The sequence below is a fragment of the Anolis carolinensis genome, unplaced genomic scaffold (genome assembly GCF_035594765.1).
Source record: "Anolis carolinensis isolate JA03-04 unplaced genomic scaffold, rAnoCar3.1.pri scaffold_7, whole genome shotgun sequence".
NCBI classification, from domain to species: Eukaryota; Metazoa; Chordata; class Lepidosauria; order Squamata; family Dactyloidae; genus Anolis; species Anolis carolinensis.
In genome coordinates, this window is record NW_026943818.1 from 11,110,609 (window position 1) to 11,132,961 (window position 22,353).

A 22,353-nucleotide genomic window follows, 5' to 3' on the forward strand; every position below is an offset into this window, starting at 1 on the left:
AATATAGCAATTAAGGGCCCTTCCCCACAGCCACAGAACTTAGAATATGAAGTTAGATAATCCACAGTATCTGCTTTGAACCTCCGAGAATGCCTTCCATAGATGCAGGCGAAATGTCAGGAGAGAATGCTTCTGGAACATGGCCATACAGCCCGGAAAGCTCACAACAACCCAGTGATTCCAGCCATGAAAGCCTTTGACAACACATTTACTTTGGGTCTCGATCAAGAGAGAAAACCAAGGTGTAAGTTAATATAATAATAATGGCAGGAATTGGTTGTGGCAAGAACTATAAATACATATGACAGGAGGTAGTTTGAACCTCAGTAGTGCATTGGTTTTACAACTTTTGGGGATATTGGGACAGGTTGAGATAGGATCCCCTTTGGGGTGAGAAGGGAGGGATATAAATGTCGGTAATAAATAAATAATAAAGAAATAATAGGGGTGAAATCAGGCTCAAAATCAGAAAAAAAGGCAGCGGATCCATTCCAATCCTTTACTTGAAAACACAACTTCCATGCAGAGTTGTTCAGAGTAACCGCTTGGTGTCGGCGCTAGCTCCCCGGCCCTCTCCCAGCCACAGCGGGAGGAACAGCGATTCGCTACAGGACAAGTTATTTCAACCCACAAATGTGTTCTCACCCGAACAGTACAGTAAATGAGTCCTATATAAGAGAACTGCTAACAAAAGAAAAATAACCCCAAAAAATAAAAGAAAAAACCTGTACACAACTTTACAAACATATTAACATATAAATAACAGGAAGCTTCCAAGCCAGGAGAGCTCCCACAGTAGTCTTTTCTTTTTTTTGCTTGAGACTTAACACTGGAAGGGGAGAACCAGTCCCTTTCCTCAAGCATCACAGGGGGTTGGTTTGTAAGGTTTGTGTTTGTTTGTTTCCTCGTTGTCAGTGCCTCTGGCTTCAAGTGAGCAGTCTGTGCAAAGCAGGCACCTCCCCTCACCCTCTGAGAAGGCGCCCCGACGGGCTAAGGCTTCCTCGGCCGGCCGGTCATCGCTCCGGCCCAAGCTCTTGCTGGAAGACGCGCTTCTTCTCCCGACAGTGCTTCTTGTGAGCCGGCCAGTCTTTCTGCTGGCACTGCGAGCCGCAGTACCGGGCCACCTGGCACCGCCCACAGATGTTGAATTCGCGCAACTGGAGAGAGGAAGAGAGGGCAAGAATCAGTACTGGGGACACCCCAAGCCAGACAACCAAAAGTAGCTTCTGAAAGGGTCTCAAAACATAGGATAGAATGGCCTGGCTGGAGCTAAAGATATCCAATCAGTCCTTGAAGAGCATCTAGAGACTCCATGTACATCAAGATTTTCATCTAAGGAGTAAAGGATGGAATGGCTTTGCTGTAGCCAAAGACACCTGATCAACTCTTGAAGACCATCTAGAGCAGGGGTCCCCAAACTTTTTAAACAGGGGGCCAGTTCACGATCCTTCGGACAGTTGGAGGGCCGGACTATAGTTGGCCACCGAGCAATAATTAATAATAATAATAATAATAACAATAATAATAACAACAATAAAAAAGAGGGTTGGAAGAGACCCTTTGGGCCATTGAGTCCAATCCCCTTCTGCCTTTGTGCACCGAAAGCACAAGCAAAGCATCCCTGACAGATGGCCACCCAGCCTCAATGTTAAGAATGATGATGATGATGATGATGATAATAATAATAATAATAATAATAATAAAGAGGGTTGGAAGAGACCCCTTGGGCCATTGAGTCCAATCCCCTTCTGCCTTTGTGCACCGAAAGCACAAGCAAAGCATCCCTGACAGATGGCCACCCCGCCTCAATGTTAATGATGATGATAATAATAATAATAATAATAATAAAGAGGGTTGGAAGAGACCCCTTGGGCCATTGAGTCCAATCCCTTTCTGCCTTTGTGCACCGAAAGCACAAACAAAGCATCCCTGACAGATGGCCACCCAGCCTCAATGTTAATAATAATAATAATAATAATAATAATAATAATAATAATAATAATAAATAGGGTTGGAAGAGACCACTTGGGCCATTGAGTCCAATTCCTTTCTGCCTTTGTGCACCGAAAGCACAAGCAAAGCATCCCTGATAGATGGCCACCCAGCCTCAATGTTAATAATAATAATAATAATAATAATAATAATAATAATAATAAAGAGGGTTGGAAGAGACCCCTTGGGCCATTTAGTTCTATCCCCTTCTACCTCTGTGCACCAAAAGCCGTTAGTATTGCCCCTGACAGATGTCCACCCAGCCTCAATGTTAATAAATAATAATAATAATAAGGGTTGTAAGAGAAAAAGAGATTCCTTGGGTCATTTAGCCCAACCCCCTTCTGCCCTTGTGCCGTGGGGGCCGGATAAATGGCTTCGATGGGCCGCATCCGGCCCCCGGGCTTTAGTTTGGGGACCCCTGATCTAGAGAATCCATGTACATCATCTAGATTTTCACCTCAGGAAATGGCTTCAAAGTATAGGATGGAATGGCCTTGCTGGAGCTAAAGACAACTGATCAGCCCTTAAAGACCATCTAGAAACTCTATGTACATCATATCTGGATTGTTATCTCATGAAATGGCCTCAAAGTATAGGGTGGAATGGCCTTGCTGGAGCCAAAGACACCTGATCAACTCTTGAAGACCATCTAGAGAATCCATGTACATCATCTAGATTTTCATCTCAGGAAATGGCCTCAAAGTATAGGATGGAATGGCCTTGCTGGAGCCAAAGACACCCAATCAGCCCTTGAAGACCACGAAGAGATTCTATGTACAGCATATCTGGATTTTCATCTCAGGAAATAGCCTCAAAGTATAGGATGGAATGGCCTTGCTGGAGCCAGACACCTGATCAGCCCTTGAAGACCATCTAGAGACTCTATGTACATCATATGGATTGTCATCTCAGAAAATGGCCTCAAAGTATAGGATGGAATGGCCTTGCTGGAGCTAAAGACATCCAGTCAGCCCTTGGAGAACACCAAGAGATTCTATGTACATATCTTGATTTTCAACTCAGGAAATGGCCTCAAAGTATAGGGTGGAATGGCCTTGCTGGAGTCAAAGACACCTGATCTACTCTTGAAGACCATCTAGAGAATCCATGTACATCATCTAGATTTTCATCTCAGGAAATGGCCTCAAAGTGTAAGATGGAATGGCCTTGCTGGAGCCAAAGACACCTGATCAACCCTTGAAGACCATCTAGGACTCTATGTACATCATATGGATTGTCATCTCAGGAAAAGTCCTCAAAGTATAGGATGAAATGGCCTTGCTGGAGCCAAAGACACCCGATCAACTTTTGAAGACCATCTAGAGAATCCATGTACATCATCTAGATTTTCATCTCAGGAAATGGCTTCAAAGTGTAAGGTGGAATGGCCTTGCTGGAGCCAGACACCTGATCATCTCCTGAAGACCATCTAGTGGCTCTATGTACATCATATCTGGATTTTCATCCCAGGAAATGGCCTCAAAGTATAGGATGGCATGGCTTTGCTGCAACCAAAGGAGCCTGATCTGCCCTTGGGAGACCACCTAGATTCTACTCTCAGGCAATGGCCTTGAAGTATAGGACGGAATGGCCTTGTTCAAAACAAATACCATAGACTCTAAGACTCATACCATAGACTCATCTCAGACTCTCTAAGACTCAAATACCATAGACTCATCTCAGAAAGAACTATATCAGCAAAGTATTCAGCCATTTCCAGAGGTAATTGTCTCTTCCAAAAGGCAATTGCCGTTTTCAAAACCTGCAATTCTCATTAATAATTCTAATTTAGGACTAACTTGCATGTTGTTCTCTCTCCCCACCACACCCCTGCCTCCAACTCACTGCATAAATTTCTAATTCAGTCAGATTTCCTTCCGAACTTACGGGATTAAGCTGTCCATTTCTTTCCCCCATGGCTTATAGTTAAGAACATAGGAAATTATGTCACAAAAGATGACTAATATCTCAGGAACACAATTGCTTAATGTCATGATAGACCACTGGTCCACACAGCGAATTACTCCCCATGATGAATTCCAAAACTCTTCAGTTTTAGTCAAGTACTTTCATGAGATGCTGAGGCAAAGCACTGAAGAAGCAAGAGGACTCTCATCCAGGCTCTGCTTCCATTTTGAACGCACCTGTTTCTCAATCATTGTGCAGGGAGGGTAGTGACATTCGTAGTATGTGCAGGAGCTCTCCTCTTCCTCCACCACGTCCCCATTCGCATTGTAATAGCGGGTTACATTCAGCACCGGAAACTGCTCCTCGATGGGGTCTGTGGGAAGCTGCTGTATCGCCAGCCAGTATAAGCTTTGTTCCCTGTCGCAAAACAAAACATGCAGCAAATTAATGACCCAAATGATTCGATGCCATTAAGAGGAATTAAAACACAATTGCTTGCAAAGTGCCATCGACAAAGCAACAAAGATGTGTTCCAACGTAATAGCTTGCTGTGGTTTCTACAATATCTTAGTTCAAGAGCAGAATGCTAATGTAGAAATATCTTTTATTCTGGTTGGCATCTGTGCCATATCAATGTATGCTTTTCCTTCACCACTTTGTCTCAAGAATTATTGTTTTTTGTATTCAGACAGCAACATGCTCAATATCAACCAGATTATATAAACCCTATTTTTATTGAACTGATCAGCAACAAGTGACCTTTACTAATAATAATATTAAAAAACCTTCATTTCTAGACCACCTTTTCTCCCCAAAGGGACTCAGGGCAGGCTACACACACACACACACACACACACACACACACAAAAGGCAAACATTCAATGCCTCAAATGAGTACAAACATATAAAAAAATAATACAGCATAATGCACAATAATAACAAGAAACTTACAACAAAAGAATTAAGCATCGAAATGAAAATAAAACAGAAACAATCCAATAAGATATAATAAACTAAAACATTAGTAAACATTACAATATTACAACATATAAAATTTACTACTGTAGAATTTGCTTCCAGAATTATAAAATTTGCCTTTTTCTTACTCACTATCAGATCCTTTCATCTATGGTTCAGAAATAGCAAGAATTCGGGTATAAATAAGTTACATATCAAAGACGGGATGAGACATAGCTACTTAGTGAAGAAGATTTATGTCAACAAGGTCTCAAGTCACAGGACAAATGACTGCTTTCACATTTAACCCAAGATACAGAAACCTAAACATATAGTTGCCATTTGGCTTTTTCCACTCCTCCTCTTACAATTACTATCAGGAATCACACACTGCCTTCAAACTCAATTTTTTAAAGTTCAACACAAGGCGCCCATAATGAGGAGTGCACCATTGTCTACTCAGGTGCAAAACCCATTTCATAAACAAAAGACATCTGAACAACAAATCTTGATGCAAACTACTCCCAACTCCTCCCACATCTCTGTATCTCTTGGAAGTTGAGGAATTACCTTTGTTTGCTAGAGATTTCTTCAGCTTTGGGTCTCCAGCCCCACGGAACCAATTTCAAGTTGTCCAGGCGGTTGTCCACCGTCACTGCGTTGAGATGCACCACCTGGAAGCCGGGAGCAATGCCTCCTCGGTGCCTCTCCCTAAAACAGAAAACCAACCAAGAGTGAGCTCAGACGTGTCTCATGCATCCAATAACTGCCTGTTTAATCATCCATAATGGAGTAAGCTGCTATTGAGAACAGTAATCAATTTCTTGTACAGACCTGATGAAAAGTTCTTCAGCAGGGAGATGGAGCAACAGCAGCCCTCCACACACACACACACACACACACCATCCTGTGGCCGGAACTGAGCACAAGACTCCAAGATGCCAAAGAAAAGCCTATACATACTTCTATTTATTTATTTACTACATTTATATTCCGCCCTTCTCACCCCAAAGGGGACTCAGAGCGCTTTGCAAATAATATTTACATACAGTGTATTTTATCAATAGCACAGCACAACACTAGCACCATATACCAACATATTGCACCACACCACTAAACTATATTACCAGTAATATTACATGTAATAAATAATATATAATTAATATTGTATTGTATTATTATTAGTATTATAGTGCATTACATTTTATTATTATTAATATTACATGTATATGCAATATATTATTTATTATTTATTACTGTAAATTATATTATATATCATATTATATATATATATATATATATATATATATATATATATATATATATACACACACACACACACACACACACACCCCTATACATAGTACTATATTATTAGCATACTGGGGGGAGGGTTAACATGTATCTATATATCTATCTATGCACAACTGTCTGTCTTGTCAATGTATAAACGGCACTGAATGTTGGCTGCATATGTATGTTCTGTGAGCCACCCAGAGTCCCCTTCAGGGTGAGAAGGGCAGAATATAAATACTGTAAATAAATAAAAATAAATTATTCAAAATCACTGCTATAGACACACCTCACCTATCTGTAGATGTGAAGCTTTGTTTCCTTTCCAAAACAATACCTACCACAGTAACTCATGCAGCAGGCGTCCAAAGCCCCTTCCCCGGTTTTTGTCAAAAGCGAAAGCAAATATTCTAGCACCATTTCCATCAGCGTCAACCTCCATTCGAGCCTGCACAAAGAAAGAGAACACATCGGTCCTAAGCCTGATCCTCAAGAACTAATAAAAACCAACCTATAAATGTAAGGGCTGGATTCTTACCTCAAATGAGTAACTCTCCACAAGTGGAATGTCTTGCTCATCAATCAGGGTGTACTTTGTCTGAAATCAGAAAGGAAGTGAATAATGAAATAATTCAGAGAAGCACAGACTTCTGATAAATATTAAATAATGCACTTTTAGATATGGGAGAAGCCCCATATGCTAGGATTGTAATAATAACTTACAAAGTAGTATTTTCTGAACTAGAGCTAACTATGCTTAATGCAAGACCTAATACAAGTACATAAAACCATACAACCCAAGTTTACTTATTAATGTGTGTGTGTATATATATATAACTATGTGCTACAATATATACACACACATAACCATGTGCTACAAATACAATCACACATATATATAACACCATAGTGTAGCAACAGGTTTCCATGGAAATTAAAGTGGTGTCAAACTGCCTTAATTATCCACCATGAGGAGAGGCGGGTAAGAAATATTATTTATTTATTTGCTACATTTATATGCCACCCTTCTCACCCCGAAGGGACTCAGAGCGGCTTACAAATTAAATTTACATACAATATTATGTTATTAGCATAGTACAATACTGGTAATAAATTACTATATTGTACTGTATCAATATATTGTAATATTATTAGTAATATTACATGTAAAATATAATATATAATATAGAATAGAATCATAATAATCATTATTTTCATTATATATATACATGTGCTACAAATACATATATGTACCGTATATAGTGTAGCAAAAGGTTTCCATGGAAATTAAAGTAGTATCAAACTGCCTTAATTATGTGTCTTGAGGAGAGGCAGGTAAAAAATAAAATTACTATTATTATTATTATATATAACCTTGTGCTACAAATACACACACATATATATAACCATAGCATAGCAAAAGGTTTCCATGGAAATTAAAGTGGTGCTAAACTGCCTTAATTATGTGACTTGAGGAAAGGTGGATGAGAAAAAATATTATTATTATTATTATCATGTGCTATAAAACATATATATAACAATGTGCTACAAATACAGATATATATACATAACCATGTGCTACAAATACACACACACACACACATATACATATATATATAAAACCATAGTGTAGCGAAAGGTTTCCATGGAAATCAAAGTGGTATCAACCTGCCTTAATTATGAGCCATGAGGAAAGGCGGATAAAGAAATAAAATTATTATTCTTATATCTATAACCATGTGCTACAAATATAACCATAGTGTAGCAAAAGGTTTCCATGGAAATCAAAGTGGTATCAACCTGCCTTAATTATGAACCATGAGGAGAGGCGGATAAAGAAATAAAATTATTCTTATATCTATAACCATGTGCTACAAATATACCCCCATAGTATAGCAAAAGGTTTCCATGGAAATTAAAGTGGTATCAACCTGCCTTAGTTATGAGCCATGAGGAGAGGCAGGTAAGAAAATATTATTACAGTAGTCTCACTTATCCAAGCTAAACGGGCCGGCAGAACCTTGGATAAGCAAATATGTTGGATAATAAGGAGGGATTAAGGGAAAGCCTATTAAATATCAAATTAGGTTATGAGGGCCCAAGTTTGCCCAGGCCTGATATATACCCATGTGCTACAAATACGTATACCATGTGCTACCACAACAGATATATAGATATATAGAAAGGGAGGAATAAACGCCCTCTTCCTTTAAAGCCGAGCGAGGGACCTGTGGAAGCCCCCCTGACGTCACAGAGGGCCGCGTGCGTGACGTCACGGCGCGTCACCGGCCTGTGAGGGAGCGGAGGGCCTGGCCTGCCTCACCTTGCCGGCGACTCGGCCCAGCCGCACGATGCCCAGCTTGAAGTCGGTCATGGCCCTGGCCTGGCGGAGGGAGAGGGAACGGGAAGGAGGCGAGAGGCGACGGAGGCGGGGCAGCAGCACCACGCAGCAGCAACGCCGCCGCCGCCTCCTCTGCCCGCCGCCGCCAGCGCCTCAGACGCCCCTTTCGAGGCCGCGGCCAATCAGCGCCCGAGCCGCACGCTTACGTCATCGCCCTCCGCGGCGGCAGCCAATCAGAGCCCGAGCCGCGCGCCTCGCGTCGTCACTCTGAGGAGAGCGCGCGGCACCGTGAGGACTGCGCACGCGCGCTCCCGGCTCCCCCTCCTTCTCCTCCACCCTCGGCCCAACCCTTTTCTCCGGGCCAGGCCAATCAGCGCTCGAGCTGTGCGTCTACGTCATCACCACCGCGCAGCCAGTGTCTCTCCTTTCCCTCACACCGCCGCGGCCTGTGTTGATGACGTGTATCAAACTCGCGCGGGAATTCTTTTTTTCTTCAATCTTTCCCGTATAGGCGGGGCTAGGAAGGAGCCCGCCGCGCATGCGTGTTGGCGTTCCTTTGGAAGCCTATGAAATACGACGGGAGGGGAAACTTCTGCTTCTTAGAGAAGCCCGCCGCGCATGCGTATTGGCCTTCCTTTGGAAGCCTATGAAATACGATGGGAGGGGAAACTTCTGCTTCTTAGAGAAGCCCGCCGCGCATGCGTATTGGCCTTCCTTTGGAAGCCTATGAAATACGATGGGAGGGGAAACTTCTGCTTCTTAGAGAAGCCCGCCGCGCATGCGTATTGGCCTTCCTTTGGAAGCCTATGAAATACGACGGGAGGGGAAACTTCTGCTTCTTAGAGAAGCCCGCCGCGCATGCGTATTGGCCTTCCTTTGGAAGCCTATGAAATACGATGGGAGGGGAAACTTCTGCTTCTTAGAGAAGCCCGCCGCGCATGCGTATTGGCCTTCCTTTGGAAGCCTATGAAATACGATGGGAGGGGAAACTTCTGCTCCTTAGAGGAGCCCACCACGCATGCGTACTGACGTTCCTTTGGAAGCCTATGAAATACGACGGGAAGGCCCGCCGCGCATGCGTACTGGCGCTCCTTTGAAAGCCTAGGATAGGCGACGGAAGGGGGAGCTCCCGCTCCTTAGAGGAGTGCGCCGCGCATGCGTACTGGCGCTCCATTAGAAGCCTATGCTTTGAATCAGTGATATGTTGGTGAGACGTTTGTCCCATTCTATCCTTGGTGGATTTTAAGAGGCTCTTTGATTGCAGGTGAACTATACATCCCAAATGCCAAGGACTATTTTCCCCAACTTCCAACAGTGTTCAAGTTTGGGCATATTGAGTAAGTTTGGTCCAAATCCATCATTGTTTGAGTCCACAGTGCTTTCTGGATGTAGATGAACTACAACTCCCAAGCTCAAGGTCAGTGCCCACCAAACCCTTCCATGGGGATTCTGTAATATTAGTAATATTACATTTAATATATAATCAATATTATTATATTATATTATTAGTATAATATTGTATTACATTATAATATTATCATCAATATCATATGTATATACGATATATAATATATTGATAAATTATTATAAATTATACATATATACTGTGTTTCCCCGAAAATAAGACAGTGTCTTATATTATTTTTTACTTCCAAAGATGCGCTAGGTCTTATTTTCAGGGGATGACGTATTTTTCCATGAAGAATTCACATTTATTGTTGAACAAAAAAAATGAACATACTGTACAGTAGTTGTCATCACAAACCAACATAACTAAACCAGACAAACTGTAACAAATTTCTTGTTACTACCATTATTTCCATATACAACTGGTATGTAAGCTGCCCCGTGTCCTTCTGGAGAGATGGAGGTGGGGTATAAAAATAAAATGATGATGATTATTATTTTATTATGACACAGCAAACAAGACAGACATGCTGGATTTCATATCACAAAATCACAAGTCAAACAAGTGCCTAGAACTGTGTGATGTATTTTCGGATGATGCGTGCAGATCCCAGCAGGGCAGATTATTATTATTATTATTATTTTATGACACAGCAAACAAGATAGATATGCTGGATTTCGTATCACAAAATCACAAGTCGAACACTTCCCAAGTGTCTAGGACTGTGTGATGTATTTTCGGATGATGTGTGCAGATCCCAGCAGGGTGGCCTTTTGCAGTTGGCAGATCGTGATTTTGTCAATGTCTATAGTTTCCAAATGCCGGCTGAGATCTTTTGGCATGGCACCCAGTGTGCCCATCACCACCGGGACCACCTGCACTGGTTTCTGCCAGACACTTTGAAGTTCAATGTTGAGGTCCTGATAGTGGTTGAGTTTTTCCTGTTATTTTTCGTCAATGCGACTGTCACCTGGGATGGCGACATCCATGATCCAAACCTTTTTCTTTTCCACAACTGTGATGTCTGGTGTGTTGTGTTCCAGAACTTTGTCAGTCTGGATTCGGAAGTCCCACAGTATCTTTGCATGCTCATTTTCCAAGACTTTTGCAGGTTTGTGATCCCACCAGTTCTTTGCTGCTGGGAGGTGGTACTTGAGGCATATGTTCCAATGAATCATTTGGGCCACATAGTTGTGCCTCTGTTTGTAGTCTGTCTGTGCAATTTTCTTACAGCAGCTGAGGATATGATCCATGGTTTCGTCGGTTTCCTTGCACAGTCTGCATTTTGGGCCATCAGCTGATTTTTCGATCTTGGCCTGAATGGCCTTTGTCCTGATGTCTTGCTCCTGGGCTGCAAGGATCAGGCCTTCTGTCTCCTTCTTCAGGGTCCCATTTGTGAGCCACAGCCAGGTCTTCTCCTTGTCAGCTTTTCCTTCAATTTTGTCAAGGAACTTTCCATGCAATGTTTTGTTGTGCCAGCTGTCAGCTCTAGTTTGTAGTGCGGTTTTCTTGTACTGATTTTTTGTCTGCTGTGCTTTGAGGAGTTAATCCTGCATGCTATGGTGTTTTGTCTGGTGGGCGCTGGGTACGCTTCCAAACTAGGTCTTACTTTCGGGGGAGGCCTTATATTTAGCAATTCAGGAAAACTTCTACTAGGTCTTATTTTTTGGGGATGTCTTATTTTCAGGGAACCAGGGTGTGTGTGTGTGTGTGTATATATATATATAAATATAAAAATATTAGCATAGCATGTTGCTATGGCGCAGGAGACCAGATGGAACAAGATAATAATGAGACAAGATAATGACAGTGATGAAGTAGCAATGAAAATACTTTTATGGTTGGGGGTCACTACAACATGGGGAACTCGTATTATGGGGTCGTGGCATTAGGGAGGTTGAAGAACCACTGGTCTAAACCATCCGTGAACCCATCAGCCTCAGGTTCCGTCTGTGCTGCAATGGAACAGAACCCAAGAACCCACTGATGTCACACAAGACGCGACCCACCATTCCGAAAGATGGGAGAGCACCAACATCGCTGAGCCGTAGACATGGAGTATCAGCTCATCCACACCAAGTTCTTGGCCCAGAAATACTTGAACAAACCTTTGCTGTACAAAAGGCATCCAAAACCCTACCGGTAAGACTGGGGATCTGCACTGTGTAATTAACGCAGTTTGATGCTGCTTTAACAGCCACGGCTGAATGCTAGGCAATCATGTACAACTCTGTACGAGATGTGTTATGATTGAGCCTCATGGCTCTGTTTCTGACAGGCGTGGGCGTAAGACTCCTCGAGAGTCGGATACTCTCGAGGAGCGAGAGAGAAAAAGACTGCGAGACATATTTGCAGCACCCTCTGACGAAGAGTCTTTCGAAGGGTTCACGGAGAGAATGGAGGAAGGGCTGGTTAGCTCAGAGGAGGATGAGATGGATTGGACTCGGGTAAGGGAGGAATTGGGGGCCACTGGCCATGATGGGGCAGAAGATGAATGGGGACCTTCAGGATTAGACCCATGGCTTAGCTGGAGGGATGGGACGGGATCCACAGCTGGAGATGCTGTTGGGCGTAGTCAGAGGTGTTCCAGCTCTGACGAGGAAAGTGATGAGGAAACGCCCGGGTTAAGGAGGACAGCTGACAGTGATGAAGATTTGTGACTGGCATAAAATGGGGCTTGGGAGCAATTGCAAATTGCGTCGGGCAAGGTAATCTGGGCAAACGCTTGGGATCCGTGTGTGTGTGTGGGACGCTTCCCTGAAGACTTGTGTGCTTTCCTGTGCTGAGACCTTGACCTTCCGTCGTCTTTCTGACGGACGCCATCTCCTGCTTTGAGAACCCGGACTGAACTGACCACGGCTTGTCTTCCCCCCTTCTTGGACTTGGAAAAACTACAAACGTCTGCTTCTGGCTTTGATCTTCGGAACGGAACTGGTCTACTCTACTGCTAAAATCCCTGGCTGCGTCTGCTCGTGTTGGAGATCCTGTCTGCTGTGTGTGTGTGTGGGAGCGACGCAAGTTACTCTAAACTCAGTGTTGGCAGCAGAGAGGAATCTGCTGCCAATTAGTTACATTCCTTGTATCTTTTGTTCCTTGCCTTTCGTTTTGTTTATACCCAGGCTGAAGAAAGCAGTTTGTTTTTACCCGGATTAAACTCCGGTTTAATCCGGTTTATCTTTTGAACATTTACTTTTGTCCCTTTTTGCTACTAAAGGCAAAAACTGCCTGGCCCTTGTGTTTTTACGGGCATTTTTGAGTTCTGTAATCTAATAAACTCTGTTACTTTGAATCTTGTGGCGTTCTGTCTTTGACAAGATGAGCCAAACCGCAACTCCTAGGATGCTATTGCATTGACTGATATCATCAAATATTATAATACCCTTCTATATATGTAAAAGGATAAAAAAATTTGGCCTAGGACAAAACAACAAAACTACACATCCCAGAAACACTAAACTTGGCAGCACAACCCCTCATCCATGCCTCTACGTTCATACAACAAAAAAAGAAAAAAAAAGAAAAATAAAGTCCTAATTAGAGGGAGAGGAATAATTGCTTTAATCCAATTGCTGCCAGTTAGAAGGCTAAGCTCCACCCACTTGGTCTCCTAGCAACCCATTCAGTCCAGGGGACAGGCTGAGTTAGGCCTCACTTAGGCCTCTTCCACACTGCCTATAAAATACAGATTATCTGCCTCTACGTTCATACAACAAAAAGCTCCAGCTATTCCAGAAAACGGCCAGGCTTTGAGACTGCAAGGCTATTCGCTGCTATTCCACCTGGCCAACAAAGGATTCCCATAAGCCACAGCAACGCGTGGCTGGGCAAAGCTAGTTAACATTATAAATGGGTTATATAGCTATGTGAAAGGGCCTTGAGTCTACACTGCCATATAATCCAGTTAAAATCCGATAATCTGTATTTTATAGGCAGTGTGGAAGAGGGCTAAGTGAAGCCTAACTCTGCCTGTCCCCTGGGCTGAGTTGGTTGCTAGGAGACCAAGTGGGCAGAGCTCAGCCTTCTAACTCGGGGCTATGTCTGTTTTTATTGTTGCTTTTATTGTTTTTATTGTTATTTTAAAGCCAAGTATATTGTTTTAATCTATATTTGTAAACTGCTCTGAGCCAAATTGGGAGTAGCGGTATATAAGTTTAATAAATAAATAACTGGCAGCAATTGGATAAAAACAATTCTTCCTCTCCCTCTAATTAGGACTTTATTTTTCTTTTCTTTTTGTTGTATGAACGTAGAGGCATGGATGAGGGGTTGTGCTGCCAAGTTTAGTGTTTCTGGGATGTGTAGTTTTGTTGTTTTGTCCTAGGCCGAAATTTCATTACCCTTTTATATATACAAGATTTTGTTTTTATCTTGTGAATTGTACGTATGTTGTTTTTATCTGATTATGCTGTTCGGGCTCTGCTCCATGTAGGCCGCCTCAAGTCTCCTTGGGGAGATGGTGGCAGGATATAAATAAAGTTTTATTATATTTATTATTATTGCATTGAGCCAGGGTGATCCCAAGTGATGTCAAACTGCATTCATTCCACAGTGTAGATGCACTCCGAGCTCTCTACACTCTTACCCATTTGTTTTCCTTCCATTTGGGATTTTTTTTCTCATTCTATGTTTCTTTGCAGGGCTCTTTTGGGCGGAGAAACCCACCCAACGCCACTCTTCCCTGACATCCATCCTGGAAAACAAAGCAGTAAGGAAGAAGGCCACTTTTGCTCTCTTTACAGGGACTCCCAATTGTCCTGGTTGAACTATAGTCCACTTTATTGACACCCCATCCCATCTCCCCTTGGGGACTCGGGGCGGCTTACAACATAAATTTATAATATACATATATTATATAATATAATAATGTATATACAATATATTATTAGTATCACATATATTAATAATATACTATAACCAGGAAGACATCATTCCACCATGTCTCCTATGCCAATATAATATATTTTGTATATACTCGAGAATAAGCCTAGTTTTTCAGCCCTTTTTTTAAGACTGAAAAAGCCCCCCTCGGCTTATACTCGGGTGAGGGACCTGGTTGGCTTATATTTGGGTCAGCTTATACTCGAGAATATATGGTACAATTATTATTTTCTCTATTACTGGTATTATTACAGTTATTATTTTTCTCTATTATTGTTGCTGTTATTACATTTATTTTACTCTATTTTTATTATTATTAATTCATTTATTATTTCACTCTGATATTATTATTGCATTTATTATTTTACTGTTTATTATTACATGTATTATTTTCCTGTATTTATTACTATTATTACATGTACAGTAGAGTCTCACTTATCCAAGCTAAACGGGCCGGCAGAAGCTTGGATAAGCAAGTATCTTGGATAATGAGGGATTAAGGAAAAGCCTATTAAACATCAAATTAGGTTATGATTTTACAAATTAAGCACCAAAACATCATGTTAGACAACAAATTTGACAGAAAAAGTAGTTCAATACGCAGTAATGTTATGTTGTAATTACTGTATTTACGAATTTAGCAACAAAATATCACGATATATTGAAAACATTGACTTCAAAAATGCGTTGAATATTCCAGAACGTTGGATAAGTGAGTGTTGGATAAGTGAGACGTTACTGAATATACAAAAAAACCAATTTTTAAAAATAAATTGTATTGCAAACATTTACCAACGATGTGAATTACAGCGACCGATGTCTACAAGTGACAAGTATTGGGGTGTGAGGAGAACAAAAAACATAGACACAAGCCAATTACTATCTACATAAACACAGACAAAAAAGAGAAAGAAAAATAAATAATAATATAATATAACCAGGGAGACATCATTCCACCATGTCTCCTATGTCAATATAATATAGTAATACAGTAGAGTCTCACTTATCCAACTTTCTGGATTATCCAACGCATTTTTGTAGTCAATGTTTTCAATACATTTTGATATTTTGGTGCTAAATTCGTAAACACAGTAATTACTACATAGCATTACTGCGTATTGAACTACTTTTTCTGTCAAATTTGTTGTATAACAAGATGTTTTGGTGCTTAATTTGTAAAATCATAACCTAATTTGATGTTTAATGGGCTTTTCCTTAATCCCTCCTTATCATCCAACATATTCACTTATCCAACGTTCTGTCAGCCCGTTTACGTTGGATAAGCCAGACTCTACTGTATATAATACTAATATTGTGCTATACATACATACATATATACACAAAAAACAATTTTTTAATTAAAACATATAAACAAATCAGTCGATATGAACTCCGTCACTCAAAAAAGACATTGACAAACTGGAAATATGTTCAGAGGTGGGTAACGGAAGTGGGAAATGGTCTGGAAACTATGCCATGTGAGCAGAGGCTTAGAAAATTGGATATGTTTGTATTAAATTCTCTGTTTTAGTAGCTTGATCATATAATTTTTAAAGGCTGGGAACTGTTTTGGGTTTCAGTTCCTGAGATTCGTAAATAGCAATGCAATCGACAGTGATAATAAAATTCCCAGGCGACTCAGTCAAAAGCAAATTGTTACGTCACTTTCCTGTTTTCACTCTTTGTTTTCTCCCAGAAGCTCCTACGGAAGGTCGGCTGCAGTTTGTAATGAACGTTGACAGCCCAGGACCTGCAGCTTATCCACCCCCCGTCGTGAACTGCAGGGAAAGCAATGCTCCGGCCTATACTTTTGGGTGGAAAACACCTCCGAAAGGTACAGGGAATGGAAAAGATGGGAGTGTTACGATGTTTTCCATGTTTTCCATTAGCAGAGAATATCCCATATATCGTCTCCCCAATGCTTTTAATTGTTATTTCATTTTAGATGGCGCTGGCCGCCGGTCCTGGCAAAAATCCTGGTTCCAGAGCAAGAACCCTTTTAACAGGAAAACTGATTATACTCAGGAAACAAATGTAAGTCTATATTTATAAAAGGGTAATGAAATTTCGGCCTAGGACAAAACAACAAAACTACACATCCCAGAAACACTAAACTTGGCAACACAACCCCATATCCATGCCTCTACGTTCATACAACAAAAAAAAAGAAAAATAAAGTCCTAATTAGAGGGAGAGGAAGAATTGTTTTTATCCAATTGCTGCCAGTTAGAAGGCTAAGCTCCGTCCACTTGGTCTCCTAGCAACCCACTCAGCCCAGGGGACAGACAGAGTTAGGCCTCACTTAGGCCTCTCCCACACTGCCTATAAAATACAGATTATCAGATTTTAACTGGATTATATGGCAGTGTAGACTCAAGGCCCTTCCACACAGCTATATAACCCATTTATAATGGACTTGATGTAAGGAAAAACCTTTACCCTTGACCTTAACTACCACCAATTCCTCAAGACTTTATTTCCCATACCACCAGACTTCGCCACAGCAACACGTGGCCGGGCACAGCTAGTTCAATATATTGTCGAAGGATTTCATGGCCGGAATCACTGGGTTGCTGCGAGTCTTTTGGACTGTAAGGCCATGCTCCAGAAGCATTCTCTCCTGACGTTTCACCCACAGGCATCCTCATACCTCACAACCTCACAGATGTGGGTGAAATGTCAGGAACGCTTCTGGAACATGGCCATACAGCCCAGAAGACTCACAGCAACCCAAACATAAGCTCAGTTTGAAAAGTGTAGGAAGCTGCCATTTCCCAGCCCAGCCAAGTAAACAATAAACAAACATTACCTAGAGACATTATATAAACCATGGAAAATAACAGTAATAAATAATATTTATCATTATAATAAAAAATCCCTAAAATTATTATACTAAAAATCATGAAGCTCTGAAACTTTAGCCTTGTGGACTTTGCCAGACCGAGACGATCTTCAATGGGTTATCGTAGAAGCTTTTAAACAGAGGCTGGATGGCCATCTGTCGGGGGTGCTTTGAATGCAACTTCCTTCTTCTTGGCAGGGGGTTGGACTGGATGGCCCATGAGGTCTCTTCCAACTCTACTATTCTATGATTCTAAGGCCTGTTTCCATTGAAAGTTTTTAACCTGGGAGGAAAAAGCTGAAAACTTTCTTTTGAAATTCTACAACCAATACTTGGCACAGATTCCCAGAGTATAAAAACTAAGACCATTGCCATTTTGAAACCTGGTAAAGACGTCAATGTAGTAATTAATCATCTTGATTAGCATTGAAAAGCCTAGCAGCTTCAAAGCCTGGCTGCTTCCTGCCGGGGGGAATCCTTTGTTGGGAGGTGTTAGCTGACCCTGATTATTTCATGCCTGGAATTCCCCCGTTTTCAGAGTGCTGATCTTTATTTACTGTCCTGATTTTGCAGTTTTTTAATTAGTGGGAGCCAGATTGTGTTCATTTTCATGGTTTCCTCCTTTTCTGTTAAAATTGTCCACATGCTTCTTGTGGATTTCAATGGCTTCTCTGTGAAGTCTCGTTCTCCGTCTCTTCTCCGCAGTGGCCGTCTCCTTTCGACTATGGACCAACTTTGGGATCCATGCTGGTCAACCGGCCCACCAGTCCCAATTTCACCATGGGTCGCAAGGGGGAGTTCTCTTGGGTCAACAAAAGTAAGGACAACGTATGGGGTCGCCATCACCAACTTGGTTGACTGTCAAGGGTCACCCAAAGATGATTCTCCCAAAGATATCCTTATAATCCCTGCTTTCTCTCCTTGTATTTCAGCGACAGTGGATGACCCAGCACCCAACAGATACAACACAGACCGGGCCTACAAGCATGTGCTGTTCCGGTCGCCTTCCTTCATCATGGCTCCGGCCCAACACATTGTGTTTGGATGGGCAAAAAAAGGTCAAGATCTATATATATATAAAAGAGTGATGGAATCCTTCTATATATATAAGAGTGATGGAATCCTGGCGACCGCCAAAACAACAAAACTAAACACCCCACAACCTCGAAAATTGACAACACAACCCATCATCCATGCCTCTAGGTTGATACAACAAAAAGAAAAGAAAAATAAAGTCCTAATTAGAGGGAGAGGAAGAATTGTTTTTATCCAATTGCTGCCAGTTAGAAGGCTAAGCTGCGCCCACTTGGTCTCCTAGCAACCCACTCACCCAGGGGACAGTCAGAGTTAGGCCTCACTAAGGCCTCTTCCACACTGCCTATAAAATACAGATTATCAGATTTTAACTGGATTAGATGACAGTGTAGACTCAAGGCCCTTCCACACAGCTATATAACCCATATAATCTTATATTATCTGCTTTAACTGGATTATCTGGACTCCACACCTTTACCCTTTACCTTAACTACCACCCATTCCTCAATACTTTATTTCCCATACCACCAGACTTCGCCACAGCAACGCGTGGCCAGGCACAGCTAGTATTTTTATAAATGTTCCTGAATTACTTTTCCTTCAAACAAGGAGTAGGAAGCACCTACTACAGTTGATGTTATACATTTAGAAGGTTATATATTCCATCACTGGTCAAGACAACAGCTTTTCTTGTTATTGGAAATGGTTTTGCCATTTGTTTACATTCTCTTTTAGTATCTATATATTTTAAGAGTTGTACATTAATTTCGCTCCGGTGGCGAAGTGTGTTAAAGCACAGAGCTGGAGACCAAAAGGTCCCAGGTTCAAACCCCGGGAGCGGCATGAGTGGCCGCTGTTAGCTCCAGTTCCTGCCAACCTAGCAGTTCGAAAACATGCAAATGTGAGTAGATCAATAGGTACCGCTCCGGCTGGAAGGTAATATCTCTCCTTGCAATTGGCTACATGACCTTGGAGGTGTCTATGGACAACGCCAGCTCTTCGGCTTAGAAATGGAGATGAGCACCATAGAATCATAGAATAGTAGAGTTGGAAGAGACCTCAAGGGCCATCTAGTCCAACCCCCCGCTAAGAAGCAGGAAATCGCATTCAAAGCACCCCCGACAGATGGCCATCCAGCCTCTGCTTAAAAGCCTCCAAAGAAGGAGCCTCCACCACGGCCCGGGGGAGAGAGTTCCACTGCCGAACAGCCCTCACCGTGAGGAAGTTCTTCCTGATGTTCAGGTGGAATCTCCTTTCCTGTAGTTTGAAGCCATTGTTCCGTGTCCTAGTCTGCAGGGCAGCAGAAAATAAGCTTGCTCCCTCTTCCCTATGACTTCCCCTCACATATTTGTCCATGGCTCTCATGTCTCCTCTCAGCCTTCTCTTCTGCAGGCTAAACATGCCCAGCTCTTTAAGCCTCTCCTCATAGGGCTTGTTCTCCAGACCCTTAATCATTTTAGTTGCCCTCCTCTGGACGCTTTCCAGCTTGTCAGCATCTCCCTTCATCTGCGGTGCCCAAAACTGGACACAGTGTGATTCCAGGTGTGGTCTGACCAAGGCAGAATAGAGGGGGAGCATGACTTCCCTGGATCTAGACGTTATTCCCCTATTGATGCAGGCCAAAATCCCATTGGCTTTTTTAGCTGCCGCATCACATTGTAGGCTCATGTTTAACTTGTTGTCCACGAAGACTCCAAGATCTTTTTCGCACACACTGCTGTCAAGCCAGGCGTCCCCCATTCTGTATCTTTGATTTCCATTTTTTCTGCCGAAGTGAAGTATCTTGCATTTGTCCCTGTTGAACTTCATTTTGTTAGTTTCGGCCCATCTCTCTAGTCTGTCAAGATCGTTTTGAATTCTGCTCCTGTCTTCTGGAACCAACCCCAAGTCAGACATGACTGGACTTAACGTCAGGGGAAACCTTTACCTTTTTAATGTTATGATATCTCCATTATTATTATTGGAAGGATACGTAAGCACATTTACATTGGTTAGAATAACGGCTCAATCAGAGTTGGGACAGTCTTATCTTAAATTAGTTTTATGTAAATATTCAAAAACTACCTACTGATGCCTCAATTAATGTAATTTTATTTATATCTATTTTTAATTTGGTATTGACCAGTAGCTGCGCCATTTCCCACCCTCAGCCTTTTCCTTTACTTTACATTAATTGTACAAGTAGTCTCACTTATCCAAGCTAAACGGGCCGGCAGAACCTTGGATAAGCGAATATGTTGGATAATAAGGGGGGATTAAGGAAAAGCCTATTAAACATCAAATTACGCTATGATTTTACAAATTAAGCACCAATACTTCATGTTATACAACAAATTTGAAGAAAAAGTAGTTCAATATGAAGTAATGCTATGCAGTAATTACTGTATTTACGAATTTAGCACCAAAATATCACGATGTATTGAAAACATTGACTACAAAAATGCATTGGATAATCCAGAACGTTGGATAAGCTAATGTTGGATAAGTGAGACTCTACTGTATATGTTTTACTACACAGCATTACTGCGTATTGAACTACTTTTTCTGTCAAATTTGTTGTAAAACGTGTTTTGGTGCTTAATTTGAAAAATCATTAATTTGATGTTTAATAGGCTTTTCCTTAATTCCTCCTTATTATCCAACATATTCCCTTCTCCAGCCCGTTTATGTTGGATAAGTGGGACTCTACTGTATAAATATATCCTAAATTGAAGTTCTGCAATTGTTTGTCATAAAGACAGATATCTTTTGAAAATGTGGCGCCACCTTGTTTTTCCTTGCTTACAGACCTCACCCCTGGCCCCGGTGCCTATGATGTGGAGAAGGGCCACTGTGCCCGGCTGCCCAACTCCCCAAGTTTCTACATCCAAGGTGTCCGGCGACCCAAGAAGCACGAAACGGGGCCCTTTTCGACGCTGTGAGGCCACCAAAAGGATGAAGCAGAACGCTCCAAAGCCCAAAGCTTGTTCCCAGCACAACTAACCGCCCACGATGCCTCAGTTACAACTAATACAGCCTGAAATGCACATTTTTATCTTTCCCAGCTGTGTGTTGGCCTGAAACAATTCCGAGATGAAACTAAAAATAATAATAAAGGTCTTCAGAAACTACGCTGACAGAGGTAAAAGTGAAGCCACAGTCTTTTGGGGACAGCATTTCCACATCTACTTCCATTTTTATCACATTAAAAAAACTTTGAGGCACAGCATCACTTTCTCAACCAGATTTTGGTGCATTTGGGATGATAAAGGGACCTATTTAACCAGGACAAAAGGATCTCAAATCATTGCAAGACTAAGGAAGAAAGCGAATACATATAATACAAATACATATAATATTTATATTATTATTATAATGGCATACAATATTATAGTAACAATAATACAATAACATTAATTATATATTAAATGTATTACTAATAATATTACCATATAATGATATAGTACAATATAGTTCAGCAGTGGAACTCTCTCCCCCAGACTGTAGTGGAGGCTCCTTTTTTGGAAGCTTTTAAACAGAGGCTGGATGGCCATCTGTCGGGGGTGCTTTGAATGCGATTTCCTGCTTCTTGGCAGGGGGTTGGACTGGATGGCCCATGAGGTCTCTTCCAACTCTACTATTCTATGATTCTAGTAATTTAATGCTTATTTTGTGCTATGCTAATAATATATCGTATGTTCATTTGATTTGTAAGCC

General features: G+C 41.6%; 2 protein-coding genes across 5 annotated transcripts; one reads left to right on the plus strand and one right to left on the minus strand.

The window, feature by feature from the left end:
- Positions 1-485: 485 nt before the first annotated feature.
- Positions 486-8,692, minus strand: zmynd19 (zinc finger MYND-type containing 19). Its single transcript, XM_062959084.1, has 6 exons — positions 8,477-8,692; positions 6,692-6,751; positions 6,495-6,601; positions 5,431-5,571; positions 4,140-4,320; positions 486-1,157 (listed from the first exon to the last, which is right to left on the minus strand). Exons 1-6 carry the CDS (start codon positions 8,525-8,527, stop codon positions 1,014-1,016), a joined length of 684 nt encoding a protein of 227 aa, XP_062815154.1. The 5' UTR covers positions 8,528-8,692; the 3' UTR covers positions 486-1,013.
- A 753-nt stretch (positions 8,693-9,445) lies between these two features.
- stpg3 (sperm-tail PG-rich repeat containing 3) lies at positions 9,446-21,767 on the plus strand. 4 transcript variants are annotated; one of them, XM_062959083.1, is made up of 8 exons: positions 9,569-9,911; positions 11,840-12,044; positions 14,540-14,607; positions 16,477-16,614; positions 16,726-16,814; positions 18,328-18,439; positions 18,555-18,680; positions 21,445-21,767. In XM_062959083.1, exons 2-8 carry the CDS (start codon positions 11,956-11,958, stop codon positions 21,576-21,578), a joined length of 756 nt encoding a protein of 251 aa, XP_062815153.1. In that variant the 5' UTR covers positions 9,569-9,911; positions 11,840-11,955; the 3' UTR covers positions 21,579-21,767. The 4 variants fall into 4 exon arrangements, with proteins under 4 accessions (XP_062815150.1, XP_062815151.1, XP_062815152.1 ...); XM_062959081.1 differs by lacking the exon at positions 21,445-21,767 and having other exon boundaries at positions 9,458-9,911; positions 18,555-20,933; XM_062959082.1 differs by having other exon boundaries at positions 9,466-9,911; positions 16,477-16,814.
- The last annotated feature ends 586 nt before the right edge of the window (positions 21,768-22,353 follow it).

Bases quoted from the DNA above. Each gene is read 5' to 3' on its own strand.
- zmynd19 (XM_062959084.1), bottom strand. From the start codon at position 8,527: ATGACCGACTTCAAGCTGGGCATCGTGCGGCTGGGCCGAGTCGCCGGC. The intron at 6,752-8,476 runs GTGAGGCAGGCC...TTCTGATTTCAG, and splicing joins TGGGCCGAGTCGCCGGCAAG to ACAAAGTACACCCTGATTGA. The intron at 4,321-5,430 runs GTAATTCCTCAA...GTTTTGCGACAG, and splicing joins GAAATCTCTAGCAAACAAAG to GGAACAAAGCTTATACTGGC.
- stpg3 (XM_062959080.1), top strand. From the start codon at position 11,956: ATGGAGTATCAGCTCATCCACACCAAGTTCTTGGCCCAGAAATACTTG. The intron at 16,815-18,327 runs GTAAGTCTATAT...TCTTCTCCGCAG, and splicing joins ATTATACTCAGGAAACAAAT to TGGCCGTCTCCTTTCGACTA. The intron at 18,440-18,554 runs GTAAGGACAACG...CTTGTATTTCAG, and splicing joins GTTCTCTTGGGTCAACAAAA to CGACAGTGGATGACCCAGCA.